This window comes from Rhipicephalus microplus, chromosome 1, assembly GCF_043290135.1.
Source record: "Rhipicephalus microplus isolate Deutch F79 chromosome 1, USDA_Rmic, whole genome shotgun sequence".
Lineage (NCBI taxonomy): Eukaryota > Metazoa > Arthropoda > Arachnida > Ixodida > Ixodidae > Rhipicephalus > Rhipicephalus microplus.
This window is the reverse complement of record NC_134700.1, coordinates 46,653,672-46,670,155: the sequence shown is the minus strand read 5'-3', so window position 1 is coordinate 46,670,155 and position 16,484 is coordinate 46,653,672. Positions and strand designations below refer to the sequence as shown.

General features: G+C 44.1%; 1 protein-coding gene across 1 annotated transcript in view; it reads left to right on the top strand.

Annotated features, from left to right (window-relative positions):
- Positions 1-16,484, top strand: part of LOC142763193 (uncharacterized) — a 493,700-nt gene that overhangs the window by 272,731 nt on the left and 204,485 nt on the right. Inside the window, exon 4 of the mRNA XM_075865126.1 lies at positions 3,315-3,408. Within this exon, the coding sequence (XP_075721241.1) occupies positions 3,315-3,408 (94 nt within the window). The remainder of the gene's footprint in view (positions 1-3,314; positions 3,409-16,484) is intronic.

The following is a 16,484-nucleotide window of genomic DNA, read 5'->3' as shown; positions in this document are numbered from 1 at the left end:
AAATAGATTCGGCGAAATCCTAGTGGGCGACAGCGTTGCTGGCTTCCAGTATCCCTTCGAAGTAAGCAACCGTATGCCTTTGCTCACGTTCTTCTACTCGTTGCTGAAGTTCGTGAGCATCACTCCTGCGTTCTCTCCTCGCGGCTCGGTTATTACTCTAGCAACGGAAACTTCGTGGTTGAGCAACAGGCGCCGGTTGCCTTCAACGACGCCTTGTATGTTTGTTGATTTTTGAGTGCCGACTGAAATGCTGATGCTGGAGTCTTTCAGCACATTCAAGGTACGCCTTTCTAACGACGTGGGTGGAGGAAGTGCTTTTTCTGCGGATATTGTTATCGACTTTGTTGTCAAGGTGATGACCGCACTGTGCAGGCTCAAGACGTCCATTCCAAGAATGACATGTCTCGAGCAACGCTGCAATACGACGAAGCTTGCGGCATACATGCGACTGCTAATGGTCAGTCTAGCTCCGCAAATTCGCGCTGTTGTCACTTGGTGACCTCCGGCTGTATGGATTTCAGGGCCTTCCCAAGCGGTCCTAACTTTCTATAACATCGCGGCGAAAGTACCACTGATGACGGAATATTCGGCTTCAGTGTCGACGAGAGTTGTGACGGTGTGGCAGTCGATGAGAATGTAGAGGTCGCTAGTACGTCGCCTTGCGTTGTGGTTGGGTCGCAGCGTCACTTCACGGTTACCACGGTTCGCATCCCTGTTTCGACGTTCGTTGTTGGAACAGCTTCTGGTCGAGAAGTTTAGACGTTGGGCCTACGTTGAGGTGATGGCGGGTACTCGAAGTTTCGTTGTGGCGTCGTCGTCGGCAGCGGAGGATCTTCGGCAGTTCGTCGTGCAGCAATTGCACCTCAATCGGTTGCTACCCTTAGTTTTCCTGATACGGTCTAGGAGACCGGTCCCGACTTGGTCCAGTGTACTAACGATAGTGCAGTGACATGTAGCAGCCGGGTAAAGGTGAACAAAAAGATCTCCGGGTTGTCCTCTGCATTCCGGGGAGATAGTCGGCAATGCCACGTGATATTTCACCCCGCTTTGGACGCGGCGCGTCGATGGCGAAACCACGTGGTCCCATCTGGTGGTACTGGCAACGGCGGTAGGTGTGGATAGCTTCCCTGCAGCGGTAGCAGACAGGCCAGTGGTCGGGGGCACGCCACACGTCAGTTTTTCTCGAAACATTGCGTTGGCCGGTGGTTGCATGGTATGGCGTCGGTGGTGTGTGGCGACGAAAATGCGGTGGCGCGGCTTCTTGACGTGGACGTGTAGTAGAGCGCCGGGCAGCAGCAGCGTAACTCATGGCTTGAGGTTGCGGTTGCGATGGCTCAGGGGTACCCATTGATTTCTGGGTTTCCTTTCTGACGATGGCTGCGATTGACGAAACTTGAGGTGGCGTGACGGGAACATTCGGCGAAGTTCTTCGCGCACAACAGCCCTTTTGGCCTCACGCAGATCATCGGAGCATAGTGGTTGTATCTCTGCATAGCCTAGAGCCAAGCGCCGGTTGAATTATTGTGTGCGCATTTCGAGAATTTTTTCAGTAGTTGTCGCTTCTGTGATGCATCTGGTGGACGTGCAGCTTCGTTCATGTACCGGACGTCCTCGTCAAGCCATGTACCCAACATCTCCACCAGATATCATGGGGTCATGACGTGGGTAAATGCAGGAGACTGGAATGTCGGATAATAAACTGTTTAATGACGCTTAACTTGTGGCCAGGTAAAAGGAAAGTCATAGTAGAGCAATAAACTGGCACTGATAGCAGCAAGCAGAGCATCGGCCGTCGATGAACTGACAAGCGGCGAAGCACGTTGGCATTTATACACTTGCCATGGAATGTTCTAGCGTTATCGCTAGTGGCGCTGCAGGTTCCAAAATAATCTGTAATGTTCATGATGTGGGCGTAATCTTAATAAAATGATCTACTACAGCCTCGAAGCTTTTCAAACATAGTAGGCGCGGTTTACACTGAACGTGTACTGTAACGGAGTGATAACAAAAGGAAAGGAACGTGGCACTTCTTTGTCAAAGACACCAATAATGATAACTAAAAGAAATAATGCCACAGAGAGTGTATAGCGGATGTTAGTACAAGTAATTGTATTGTGAATGTTAAGAAAAGTGGCCAAGAAGTTAACCAGCCACTTGAAGAATCCAAATCTACGGCGTTTCAATAATGCGCTCGATGTCGCTCGAATAAAGACGCCCTAGTGGAGGGCTTTGGAAATTTCGACCACCTGAGGTTCTTTAATGAGCACCTAAACCTGACCACATGCGACTACAGCATTTCCACCTCCATCGAAAATGCAGTCGCCGCATCCGGGATTCGATCCCATGACCTGTGGGTCTGCAGCCGAAAACCTTGTCCCCTTATTCTAGAACGCCCCTTCACTCAACGCTTCACCTTCACTTGACAAAGCCGATGAAAGTGCCATCTCTAGGAACGGCAAGTCACTGCATATTAGGGATAATGTTGTGCGATTCTCGAGCAGCGCAGCGTCATTTTCAGCCGAGCAGCTGCGCAGTGCCCAACTCCAAGTGAAGAGTAAAAGTCGAGTCGAGGAGCATTTGTGAGTACGAGGGTTAGCCACTAGACCACCGTGGCGGGGCGATGTTCTAATACAAATGAAGATAAAGGTCGAAAATATATTGCAGATGCTTCTTATTGGTAAGGTGTCTAGCAAAAAAATGAACCCTGAAAAATTCACACTTTCCTTCCACGGAAAGTTGGACAGTAGAGTGATGTACAGTTTATGCACCAAATCACATACACAATGCAATGTTTGAAGTCTGCACATTTCCTCGAAATTGAGTAATTCATGAAGCAAAACACAGTAATTTCTGCTCTCAATTCGGTACTGCATCAGAATACCGTGCACTATCACTGCTTGCCAGTATAAGGCTTGTATTTGTCCGCGTCGTAAACGCCGTAAGTGCATGCGATTATCACTATGGCGATTTTCGAGATGCTTACAACTTTGTGTGGGTAACTTGGAAACCAACAAATATTCTGTCATGTAGGTTTCTTGTGAAGATTTTGTTTCAGGTGGTGTGGTCTGAGGTTTCAAGTGGTGTACAATGTTTAAAAAATTTGGTAGCAAGCACAAAAGATTGGGACGAAGAAAAATGAATAACACTGCTTCCTTGGATCTTCTTTCTGTGCGTCTCTGTCTTAAGTGCGTGCCACAAAACGCTTTGGCAGCGAATCATACCAACTCAAAACAATTTCAATAAGGAAATGGCGCTTCATGTTAACACATGTGAAAATTTTTCTTTAACGTTGGTTTTGTGTACACGTTGCGCAGGATATCAAACACCAAGAAATATTCCTGCGACCTTCTGACACCTTTCCCACATGGCAAGCCACTCATGCCAAAAGGATACGTTTACTACGCCGCGGTAAGTAAAAGTAAAACTAAAATTGAGTTGCTGGTTTTGTTTGAGAGGATTTTGTATTTATTTATTTATTGATTTATTTATTACATAATGCTGACCTGATTACCAGGTCTTAAGCAGAAATGCAGATACAAAACTGTTTACTGCAAAGCATAATTAACGTCACACAACATGCTGACAGAGCTAATGATTGTAAAAAGCCATACGGAAACGTCGCATAGTGTACAATGCAAAAAAGCATACAATTCGATACTTTTGTATCAATTTGAGAAAAAAAAACATTAATACAATTACATAACTTTGCTGATTGAAACGTACTGATAAAAATGGAAGCGTTGCGAAACTCTGGACTTCATGAATATACAAACAATTGTTTGTGGTTGTTGAGAGCATGTAGAAATAAATCATCTGTTGGACACTCTACAGTATTGGGTGATAGGAAATTCCAAGCAAGGGTGTTGAAGGTGATGTGCACCTGAAGGTGATGTGCGCCAACTATAACAATTAAAAACAAATCGGGCGGATTTTCTTTAAACCATTTCTAATTTTTTTAAATATTTGACCCAGTAAGGAGATGTCAAACTGTAGCTCTATATTCCAATACTGGTCTAATGAAAGTTTTGAATGCGAGTATTTCGATGTGCGGTGTAGCATTCTCAAGCCTCCTTCGCAAATAGCCAAGCTTTTACATTGCCTTTCTTTCAATATATTTTATGCGTTCATTCCATTTTAAAACTGATGTGAGTATTAGTCCTAAACATTTGTGTTTAGTGAGTTCGGATAACGTATGACCATTCATGTGATTGGTAAACAGAAGCGACTGTTTGTTACGGGTAACTCCTATTGATACTGCTTTTTATATTGAATTGTCATCTGACATTTTTAAACTACGTTTGTAGCTTTTCTAGTGCAGTATTTAAAGATTATTGATCACTGTAACTACGATTTGCCTGATACCGTATACAATTCTCCGCGAAAAGCTTTATTTTCACGGGTAAGTTTAGCACATAATCATTAATAAATAACAGAAAAACAATGTCCCCCAAGCTGACCCTTGACGAACACCTCATTTCACGGGAGTGGAACTCGAGGTGACACAATCAATGGCAACACATTGGCTCCTCATTGTAAGATAAGCAGTTATCTATGCAAATAATTTGTCATTTTAGAATTGGTTTTAGTTTAACTAGTACTTTCTGTTGACTGACATGGTTGAAAGTTTTCTCAAAATTTAATAAGATAACATCTACTTGACCACTCATATTGATCGCTGTTGCCCGGTCATGAAATGTTTTGATAAGCTAGGTTACACTAGAATATCCTCTGGAATAGCCGTGCTGAAGGGGCGTTTTTCGATTAGTTCTTGCGACAAATATAGACAGATTATAGGCTCTGGATTTTTGTCGCTTGTGCATAGCAAGGAGATTGACTTAAACGAGGATACAAGCGAATGTTCATCAGTTTTCGGTACAGGCGTGATATTAATGTGCTTCTGATCACTCGGAAGTTCAGCGCGCCAGGGAGATGATTTAAAGATCAAGCATAGGTATTTGACACTCCCTTCATCATACCTTATCAGAAAGGTGTTAGGTACAGAGTCAATGCCCAGTGACTTTTTAACGCGAAAGCGTTAAAGAGCTCGTGTCGCAGAAAACCCGCCGTCGGTCCCGTTGGTTGTGAGCGAAAAATCGCCTGTGCGTCTGTGACCGAGAAATGAACTTACCGAGATAGCCGCGGGAGGCTGCTACTTGTCCACGCGCGTGCACGTAATTTAACTGATAATGCCACGCATTCGAAGAAAAAAGAAGTGCTCAAGGTCACGAGGCGCGGTAGTTTTTTTTTTTTTGGCCCTGTCGCCCCTCCCTGTTTAGTTTCCAGCGGTTTCGTCGCGACGAGAGTAGAGATAACGCAATAGTAGCATCCGACAAACCATAGTACCTCCATTCGCACTGGACAGATTCTTAAACTTTTTGCGGCGTTGAATTGGTTAGGCAATACGCTCTTCTAGTGAATTCATTCCATGGCTACTTAAAAAATGTTTCAGGGCCCCTTTAACTCATTTTGTTCGTGCCCCGCCGCGGTGGTCTAGTGGCTAAGGTACTCAGCTGCTGACCCGCAGATCGCGAGTTCAATTCCCGGCTGCGGCGGCTGCATTTCCGACGGAGGTGGAAATGTTGTAGGCCCATGTGCTCAGATTTGGGTGCACGTTAAAGAACCCCAGGTGGTCTAAATTTCGGGAACCCTCCACTACGGCGTCTCTCATAATCATATGGTGGTTTTGGGACGTTAAACCACACAAATCAATCAATCATCAATCATTTTGTTCGGCACATGTCACGACGAAAACGAGGCCATTCGTCGATAATAGCGTGCGCTGGTCCAATCAACTGTGTGCGTGTTTACGTGCGTGCGTGTGTATGTAACAAAACATATAAATAAGTATGCACTTAGCGGTTGAAGGTTGCACTAGGGGCCGGATTGCGCTATCGCGTTGAACTCCTAAAGGCGAAGATTAAGGGTCCCCTAATTTTCTGGAATCGAGGTCAAAGAGAAGCGATAAGATCCCTTGATTGATTGATTGATATGTGGGGTTTAACGTTCCATAACCACCATATGATTATGAAAGACGCCGTAGTAAAGGGCTCCGGAAATTCCGACCACCTGGGGTTCTTTAACGTGCACCCAAATCTGAGCACACAGGCCTGCGATAAGACACCTTCTTCAGTGATACAAATGCCATCGATAGGTCACATGGTGTCATAGGTGTTGAAGTAAGGGGTAACGTAATTATCATGCGTGTACACAGAACAGAAATAATCACTCATTGCTACTGCCATTTCCTTCTTGTCGGTTATAACATCACGGTTAATGGATAAGCTTGATACAGGGCTTTTTTGGGGCGAAAGGTGCTACCAAAACTTATTCGGTGACGTCAAGAAGAAGTTTGTCAAAGCGTCACTTTGATATTTTCCCTTTGCACTTTTCAATTTGTGTTTCAATGTGTGATGCATCTCTGATATATTATATAGTCCAATCAATGATGGTCGCATTATTTGCTGCTTTCTTGCCTTGTTGACCTTGCGCCCTAGGCGTGCGATTTCTTTCGTCATCGAGGGGTTAGACCAGTTTAGTACTTTGCGTTTGTAGGGAACAAAGTTGTGAATACAGGTAATTACTAGGTCTTTGAAAAATAACCACAATCTGTCAAGAGAACATTCACTTTCTTTGGAAAGGGTTAGGAAATAGGAATAAAAATGATCAAAAGTGTCTATTATGTCTGCGTCACTAGCACGAGAGAACACAGGTTCAAAATGGTCTTTTTATCAGGCATTTTAGCATGGTACACTTGAAAGCTTGAGGGCACAATTTTATGGTCCGAAATGCCATAATAAATTTCTATTGGCGGACTGCAGTGTTATATAAATCTGGTTGATTGATTGATTGGTGGGGTTTAACGTCCCAAAACCACCATATGATTATGAGAGACGCCGTAGTGGAGGGCTCCGGAAATATCGACCACTTGGGGTTCTTTAACGTGCACCCAAATCTGAGCACACGGGCCTACAACATTTCCGCCTCCATCGGAAATGCAGCCGCCACAGCCGAGAATCAAACTCACGACCTGCGAGTCAGCAGTTGAGTACCTTAGCCACTAGACCACCGCGGCGGGGCAGTGTTATATAAATCTACTAACAAAAACAGGTCTGAAATTGTGCTAGATTCGTTTTGAATGCGAGTGGGCGTTTTCACAAGCTGCGTCGTCGTGGAACAGCAAAACATGAAGAAAAGGTACAGATGCAGCAGAGATAGCATGTGGAAACTTACGCGACTGATTCATCATGAAAAAATTAAGGTCACCACCGAATAATACATTGCAACTATTCGTTTTATTCTGACAAAAAAATTCGTTTAATTGCTTCACAAACTCATCACTAGAATTGGATGGTTGGTACAGTCCCCCAAGATCAATATGTAGCTCGTCTAAGAACACTTTGAAAATAACACATTTGATTACCTTATTATTGGGTAATCGGATCACATATAACGATTCCCGAAACATGATGACAACACCGCCACCACGGGAGTCTCTGTCATTACGGTACATTTTGTACCTGGTGCCGTTACTTCATCTTTACCTGTGTCTCGGTGTAGTCACGATTCTGTAATGATTAACATATGCGGCTTGTGTGCCGTTACTACACTTTCTAATCCAATTACCTTGTTAACCAAACTATGGGCATTTATGTTAAGACAACGAACCTGCTTAGTTTTCTTGCTTTGATGTCACTGCTTATCTCACAGCCTACTACTGCGTCGACTGATAGGAACCCTGTTCATGTGAATACTGTCCCATTCATACGTGTTGTTATCAATTCAAATTTTGTCATATGGCAGTTTCACTCTCACTCCCGCTTTCCTGCTATCAAAGGCACTATCCTATAAGTTCTTTCGGATTTGCTTCGACCGTGGCTGCCGAGAAGCCGCCAGACACAGGAATGTCCGTTCCTTTCAGTTTACAACAGTTATTCAGCACGGTGCTTTTTCTTTCCCTGTCATCTATGGGCTTTAGGATGACAGGTCTAGGTTTATCAGGTTGCATACGCCCCGTTATGTGCAGTCTTTAGACAGATTTGACGTCTACACCAAGCTTAGTTTCGAACAAGTCTTGAAATAATCTCAAAACGTTGAACTAATCTCAAAATCGTTGTCATCTACCACTGGTGTGCTGTCTCGCTGTCAGCATTTTTTTCCTGAGAAGGTGAAGTTGCAAATATATTACGCCTTGTTTGAATCGCATCTTCACTATTGTGCGCTTGTATGGTCCACCACCACGAAAGCTAATATTCGTACACTTCTTCAACTTCAAAAACGCGCGCTTCGACAAATAGCCAATGTACCCTATTTCCATCCCAGCGCGCAACTCTTTCAAAAACATATTATAATACGTGCAACAAATCTTTACGAATACCAACTTTTATATTCATTTTGTTTTGCCTCCGACAATATCAAATCTTTCCTAAAACATACGTCACGACTCGAATACAAAAAAGTGACTCCCGCACTCGTAGCAAAGACAGGTGGTTAGTACAATTCAGACGCACAAATTATCTTATGCAGTCACTACGACATAGCCTACCATTGTTGTTAATTAAAGTGGATGGGGAAAGATTTAATCCGAATACTTTAACTCGCAAACAAAGTAGAGAATACTTTGTAAATCGGAATGAACATACAAAATACATCGTTATTACATTTTATCATTTTCTGTTGTATTATCTACTTTGCGCTCAGTGTTTCAATATACAAAGTATCATCATAGTGTGCATCATAGTCATATTTACAGCAGTGTATTTCTTAGTGTTGTAAATACTATTGTTTCTGATGTATCACAATGCATTGTCACATCTCTTCTCTCATATGTATTACATTTCTATGTTATTTTTAAGTACCTTGTGTACGTAGGAAATCACTAGTGTTATTCAACATCTTGCGAATTCCTCTTTTCAATTAAAATGATGTATTATATTTAGATATATGCTAAATATCTGTATTTATGTTGGTTTTAGTGTTAATGCTGCCATGTGAGGGCCTTCAGACACATTCAAGCTGTACTATGCAGCTTTTCACCTGAAAGACCCCGAACAATTTCGTTAAAAATAAAAGCATTTCTGACTTCTGAACTACTGATGATTCCAGTGATTCTGGTGTTTCACCTTTTTCAGGAATGCCCAAAAAGAGAAGATTGCTTCTTCTGTTTCTGTCGTTTTAAATTCGCCAGCATTTTTTCTATCTTTGCAATGTTTTTTCGGGACTGTTGACTTTGCTACTCAGTCCCTTGAGTGTTGACGCTGACGTTTCTACCTTCTTAGCTTTTGACTCCATAGTATCAAGCCATTTATGCATAATCTTTTGGCCTTCAAGAAGTTCTTTCAACATTTGTTCGGTAGTCGGACCTGGGTTGGATTCGATATTAGCACAAAGTTTCAATAGAGACAGTACTGTGTTCTGCACATCCAGGTAACACATGCATAAGATGGTGGGGCGCGTCAGTTAAATAAAGCAGGGATCACTAGTTTTGACATAGGAATACATGCTACTAACCTGCATAAATAAAACCGAAGGGTCGGTCATGGCTGTGACAGGCGGCCAGCAGACGTGCCCACTGAAGGAATGCCATGATGTCGGGCTGCTTAAAAGGCGTCAGTCGATGACGGTGGTGGCGTCCAAAAGTTGCCACTTCTGCGCAGTCGCCGAGATAGATCGGTGCAGCACGTACGGAATCCACTAGCTTGTTGATGCATTGCCCGTGAATGTCGCCCGTACCGGAAGCAACTGTTTAAAGAAAACCATAGTTTGGTCATGGCTGTTACAGGCAGCCAGTCGACGTCTCCACGTCGGCTGGCTGTCTTTAAAATTAGTAATAAATTGATAAAACATTATTGGCGCGCAAATGAAGGCAAACGTAGGACTCCGAAGTGCTTAGGCAGTGTGGATAACAGGCTACTAGCTTGGAGACCACCATCGCGCTTCTTCACCCATGAGGCGTTTTGCCATGATCGTAAAATACGCGCCCACAAGTAGCTTCCTTTGAACGGCCACTCACGACTCTGCGTTTAAAGACGAGGGGTGCTTTCCTCCTCTCCTTCATAGACACGATGCATGCTCCTCGTCCCTTAGTTCTTGAATGCGCGTGAACAATATCAGCACAAAGCGCTAGCGCCTATCATCATTGCGCGCTTCTAGGCTGCACGCTATTATCACCGTTTGCGCAGTTAGAAACTCGCACTTGCTAGGGGCACTTAGTTCTTTTTGGTGAACTAAAGGCGGTCTGCTTGACAACAGATAAGGACAACGTTAGGATTCGCACAAATCAAGAAAGTTCCAACTATTTACTGCGGGGTTATTGGCAACGGCTCTCCTGGAATTGAATATATATGTATATATATATATATATATATATATATGTATATATATATATATATAGAGAGAGAGAGAGAGAGAGAAAGAGAAATTGAAGGGAAGGCACGACAGGTCCGGGAAAGGTTAGCAAATACAATTTCCTTTTCAAATGTGCTATCTGCAAGTTCATTCTATATATATATATATATATATATATATATATATATATATATATATATATATATATATATATATATATATATAATATATATAAATATATATATATATATATATATATATATACCAGGAGCCCCACACCCACCCAACATCACAGCCGAGTTCCCGACGATCGGCAAAACTGTGATACCCGCGACACACAAGCACCCCCTCACCATCAGCAACAGCGCACCACTACTAGGAGGGAAGTCTGCTGAACAGCCAACACGCGTCCCTGCATTGCGGATGTCGAGACCAAGAGCACTACACGACAGCACTACTACACCACTCTTTAAAGGGAAGCCTGCCGAACTACGAAACCGCGTCCCCCTATTCCGGACCCCGGAACTGCCTACGAACACGTTCGCCGGGAGCCAACGCCGAAACCCTCCCTAAAACGACGAAGGCCTGCCGGACATAACTACAACCTGCGCACCTCATCAGTGCCATCCCGCACCCAAAAGAAGATTGACTTCTGAAATACAAGTCCACCTCATCGCTTCCAAGTTGCAGTGCCACTTTCCTTCAAGTACGAAAAGTTGCTTACAAATGAATTAGACAAGAAATGCATAAATCAACATTGCAGGTGTCTCTTCATGCTAGAATAGCCCCCAAAGGTATGACACTCTCCCTCACACCAGCCGCTACAAACCTAGATGAACATGACCAAATAACATGGGAAAATGTCCTCCTTGAGGCATCTCTTAAGTTAAGAGAAATCGCTCTTAATCACAGTGATAAGCAGGTAAAGAAACTGGTCGCTATGACCGACACCATTCTCCGCCACAATACTTTGTCAAACGAAAAAAATCACACGATTAACAGAATTTGAACAGAATAAATACCAAGCCATCATGACCACAAAAATTCATAATCTCAAGAGAAGCCATGTTCCCTACACCGCGTTCCCTGATATAGTTCCTTATCACTGCAACACCACCACCCAGGAAACCACTAACGGTACAAACGAGCACCCCCCGCCGCGGTGGTCTTGTGGCTAAGGTACTCGGCTGCTGACCCGCAGGTCGCGGGTTCAAATCCCGGCTGCGGCGGCTGCATTTCCGATGGAGGCGGAAATGTTGTAGGCCCGTGTACTCAGATTTGGGTGCACGTTAAAGAACCCCAGGTGGTCAAAATTTCCGGAGCCCTCCACTACGGCGTCTCTCATAATCATATGTTGGTTTTGGGACGTTAAACCCCACAAATCAATCAACAAACGAGCACCGATATAGAAACACACTCTGTGACACTGTGGTTGTAAACCTATCGGACACGAGCTTGTCACCTGACGAAGAAAAACTGCTATCTAAAAGACTAAGCTTCTGCCCGACCACAAAATGTTTCGATAAATTCCACTTGCTCCGAGACCTCGACAACTTCGCTCGAAGCTTAAGGTTGCGCGAATATTTCTTGGACAGGCCTTCTAACCACGAAACCATTCACCATCGTAAAACAAATAATTGGACACCGAACAGTAATCGATACAAGTCCCTGGACCTTTATATCACCGCAGTACAGAAAGATATAGTACACGAATGCCACAGACAGAAAGGAAACCGAGAAAACTTGACAAAATCTGAAAATATAAGTATGAGAAATCTGGCATCTAGGACAGACATAACAATAAAACCCGCTGACAAAGGAGGAGCAATTGTAGTCCTTAATACAACCAACTACTTACAAGAAGCATACCGCCAACTAGACGACTCAAGATTTTACGAACGCCTCCCAGGTGATCCGACAGATGAATACAAACGTATCGTATCAACAGAACTAAAGAAACTGTTAGATGCAGAAAAGATAACCAACACTGACCACGAACTGACGCGAGCAGCATACCCTCGTCCAGGTTGCTTCTACATTCTCCCAAAAATTCATAAACCAGGTAACCCAGGTCGACCAATCATATCAGGCATCGGTACAATAACTGAACTCATATCAGGGTACGTGGATAAACTAATAAGCCACATTCCATGCACCCTCGCGTCATACATAATAGACACCACACATTTTCTTCGAGACATTTCAGGTCTGTGTGTGCCGAAAAACTCGTACTTGGTTACACTTGATGTCTCTTTATTGTATACAATGTATACAAATATTCCTCACGATGACGGCATAGCTGCATTACAAAACATGTACACAAACCTTAGACAATCTAACACCCCAGATTTCTCTGCCGTCGCAACTTTGACGAGGATGGTCCTCGAATTAAATTCATTCAAGTTTAACCAAGAGTATTTTAGACAAATCAGCGGGACTGCTATGGGCACCAAAATGACACCTAATTATACCAACATATTTATGGGAAGGCTAGAATCAGAATTTCTTGCACAAAGTTCCTCGAAACCAATGTTATACAGAAGATACATAGAAGACAACTTTCTTATTTGGACCCACAGCGAGGACGAACTTCTCAGCTTTATCGACACTTACAATGCTGTACATCCGAACATACACTTCACACACACATACTCGCAAGTAACCGTAAAGTTTCTTGATGTTACTATAACGATAGAAGAAGAGAAGCTCTCTACAACCCTATATCGCAAACCAACGGATCGACAACAATACCTCCATTACCAAAGTGATCACCCGCGCCACTGTGAAAACAGTATTCCATAGAGACAGGCTCATCGGTTTAAGCGAATCTGCTCTAGAGTCGCTTACTTTGACACGAGCTCACAGAGGCTAAAACTTATGCCCGAGAAACAAAAATACCCCCCACATGTAATTGATGACGCTGTTCAAAAAGCGAGAAAACTAAAGCGTGAAGACTTACTTATGAAGCGACCCCCGCAAGAAGACCCACAACGAACAAACCTCTGCTTGACTTACAGCACAAACTTCCCCAATGTAAATAAAATTTTTAAACGGCATTACAACATTCTGGAACAAAGTGAACGTCTGAAACGCGCATTCCCATCCGCTCCAGGCGTTTTTTACCGACGATCACGTAACCTCAAAGACACACTTGTCCACTCTCAAATTAAAACATCACCCCCCAATCATTCATGCCGACCTTGTTTAAAGCCACGATGTCTTGTATGCAAGGCGATGCGAGAAACACACAAAGCAACCAGCACACAATCGAAGTTTTCGATTAACATACGAGGAAACCTAACATGCGATTCCTTCAATGTGGTATACCTACTCGAATGCAACGTGTGTAATATGCAGTACATCGGACAAACAGAAACACCATTTAGGATTCGCTTCAATAATCACAGAGCCCATGCGAAATCAGCCCCAAGTCTACCTCTATCAAAACATCTCAATCTTCCCGGCCATGCATTCGACAAACTATCAGTAATGCTCTTAGAGACGGGATTTAAATCGAATCGAGAACGTTAACAACGAGAGTCATACCTTATTCACCGATTTAACACCCTCGATAGAGGAATAAATGAGAATACTGGTACACTTACGGCAATTAAAGCATTAGAAAACAATAACAGCAATAATGAAAATAGTAACTGAGTTAATGGCACTGCAGCTGCGAAGGGCAGTGGACAACTCAGAACAATGCTAAGTGTGAATACTCTTCCTAAGTACAGCTGTCGTCTGTTTTCTGTTTTTACTTTACTACCCAATCAATTGTGCCAAGCATGACATGCCCAACAGCAACCCTGTCACAGTCGGGAGGCCGCTACTGCGCGCGTAATCCAGAAGCGGGCAAGGAATTCGAATTGCGCCCGCTTGCCAGCCTCTGCGGCACTACTCGGCACCCATCTTTCTACGACTAAATGTCGACGGGCGCTGAGCATTTAAATGCTTCAACTTCCTAAAAAAGCTCTTTTTGCACCACACCGAACCGCCAGAGCCAGGAGGCGCCGTCTGGTCGGGAAGAAGACGTTAGTGAAAGGAAGCATACACAGACCGCAGAGAGCAGAAAGGTGAAAATCAGAAAGGGGAGAGAGATGGAGGGGGAAGTAGAAGGAAGAGTGGAAGGGGGCGCCCCGGGGAGAGTCCACCTTATACTCTTTTTATCTTTTTTTTCTTCTTTTTTTTCTTTTTCGCATTTTTCCTTTTTCTGTCTCTCCCCTCTGATTTGAGATTCTATAAAGCTGAACATCAACTTCAATCCTGATGAAGGCCTGGCTCTAGGCCGAAACGTCGAAATGAACCACGTCGTGATCGCTCACTGAGGATCTACTTGACTCTCTCTCTCTCTCTCTCTCTCTCTCTCTCTATATATATATATATATATATATATATATATATATATATATATATATATGTATTGCTTAGGCAGAATGAAAAGTGTTTAATCGTGCAGGCCTTAGCTACAATGATGATGAATATGCTACCCTCTTGCTGATGGCGCTTGATTGTGTATCAGCAGTACGGAGGGGAAACAAACGCCAGGCCTGCGTGGTAGGCGCAGCACTCTCACAGCGAAAATTAGAAGAACGGCCTTTCAGAGCCTTTTAAAAACACTCCTTGGGTAATTACTGCAAGCACACTTGCTCGATACCCCCTGGGGCATTTATTAAAAAGTGTTTAGGCCGTAGGCCGGCATTCGCTATGCTATTTCGCTATGCTATGCTATGCTATTTCGCTATGCTATTTTGCTATGCTATTTCGCATTCGCTATGCATTCGCTAAGCGTGGTATCCGATGAACACTTGCAAAGAATTTTGTGTTGATTGCTCATACAGCGGCTGCGAGGAGGAATTATGTTCATGCAGGACATGAGGAATTATGGCTGGAGTGGGTATGCGCCACAGTTAATTAGGGAACAAGAAGAAACTCTTGTAATGGGGTGGAGCATTAGACGGCCCACTCGTTACGCTATCCCAGTGTGTGACGACTGGTTGTTCTTCCGGTCTTTAAAGCGCTTTATCAGTCGTATTAACGCGATTCCTTTCCCGACATCAAGCCTGCCTAAGGCAATTTTGCCAACAAGTCATAACCACCGGCGTAGCTCAGTGGTAGAATACTGGGCTGGCACCCAGCAGCCGACCGGTCTGCGCCAAATCAGCGCGTTTCGATTTACAGCTACCGGGCGCCGTACTCTCATTTTGTGCAACAGGTCATGTGTTCAGGCAACAACGCCAACGCCTCCTAGAAAAAGTATGCCTGGAACGTCGCTCCCTTTTCAATTGCGAGCTTCTTGCCAGCACAAAATCTCAGAAGCCATGCCTCCTGCCGGGTGTTGCGACCGTCCGCCGCATGGAACCGCTCGCCTTCGAACTGCTCAGTCACGTGACATTACTGTACCACGTTGTCGCGTGACGTCACAGCTGGTGAGAGCAATTGTGAGAGCATTGCTGTGTCTCAGGGGGCAACCGCCAGAGGAGTTCGCCTTCGTACCGGAGGGGGCAGGTAAAATCCGAGGGTTGGGCGGCACGTTCGCGGCTCACGTTCCAGGTATAATTTTCCTAAGAGGCATTGACAATGCTTGCTTCAAAATGGCACGGCTTTCCGAAGCTGTCCACGTGACGTCACTCCCTCCATTTTTTTTTCTTCCTCCATGGCCAGGAGCCACTCAGTGCAAGCTGCGAGCATGCCATTGTTCATCATTCTCTTCTTCTATGGTCGGTGCGCCCGCAACCGCTGCTACCATAATGTGTATCACCAGCCATCTAAGACACTTAATGCGCGGCAATAACTGCCCGAGTCCACCAACTTCAGTGACATGGCGCTGTGTTTTGACAAAGAACAGATCTTTATTGCTTTATTCCTTGTAGTTAACTACTTATGGAACATGCTCGCCTGCACTATCGACATAATATGGAAAACACACACTTTCATATCTATAAAATTAGGTCCAGTGCACCATTTAGCATGCCTTGAGGGCGATAGGAGCCGAAAAAAAGGAAACGTAACATGTCACATTGAAGCCCAAACGAAGTACCTTCAGCTTTATCAAATTGTCGAAAGCTTCAAGAAGTGTGCCATTGAAAATTTGACACGCGGAGCTCACGTGTTTGAAAAAAATGAAGAAATGTAGTTACTTG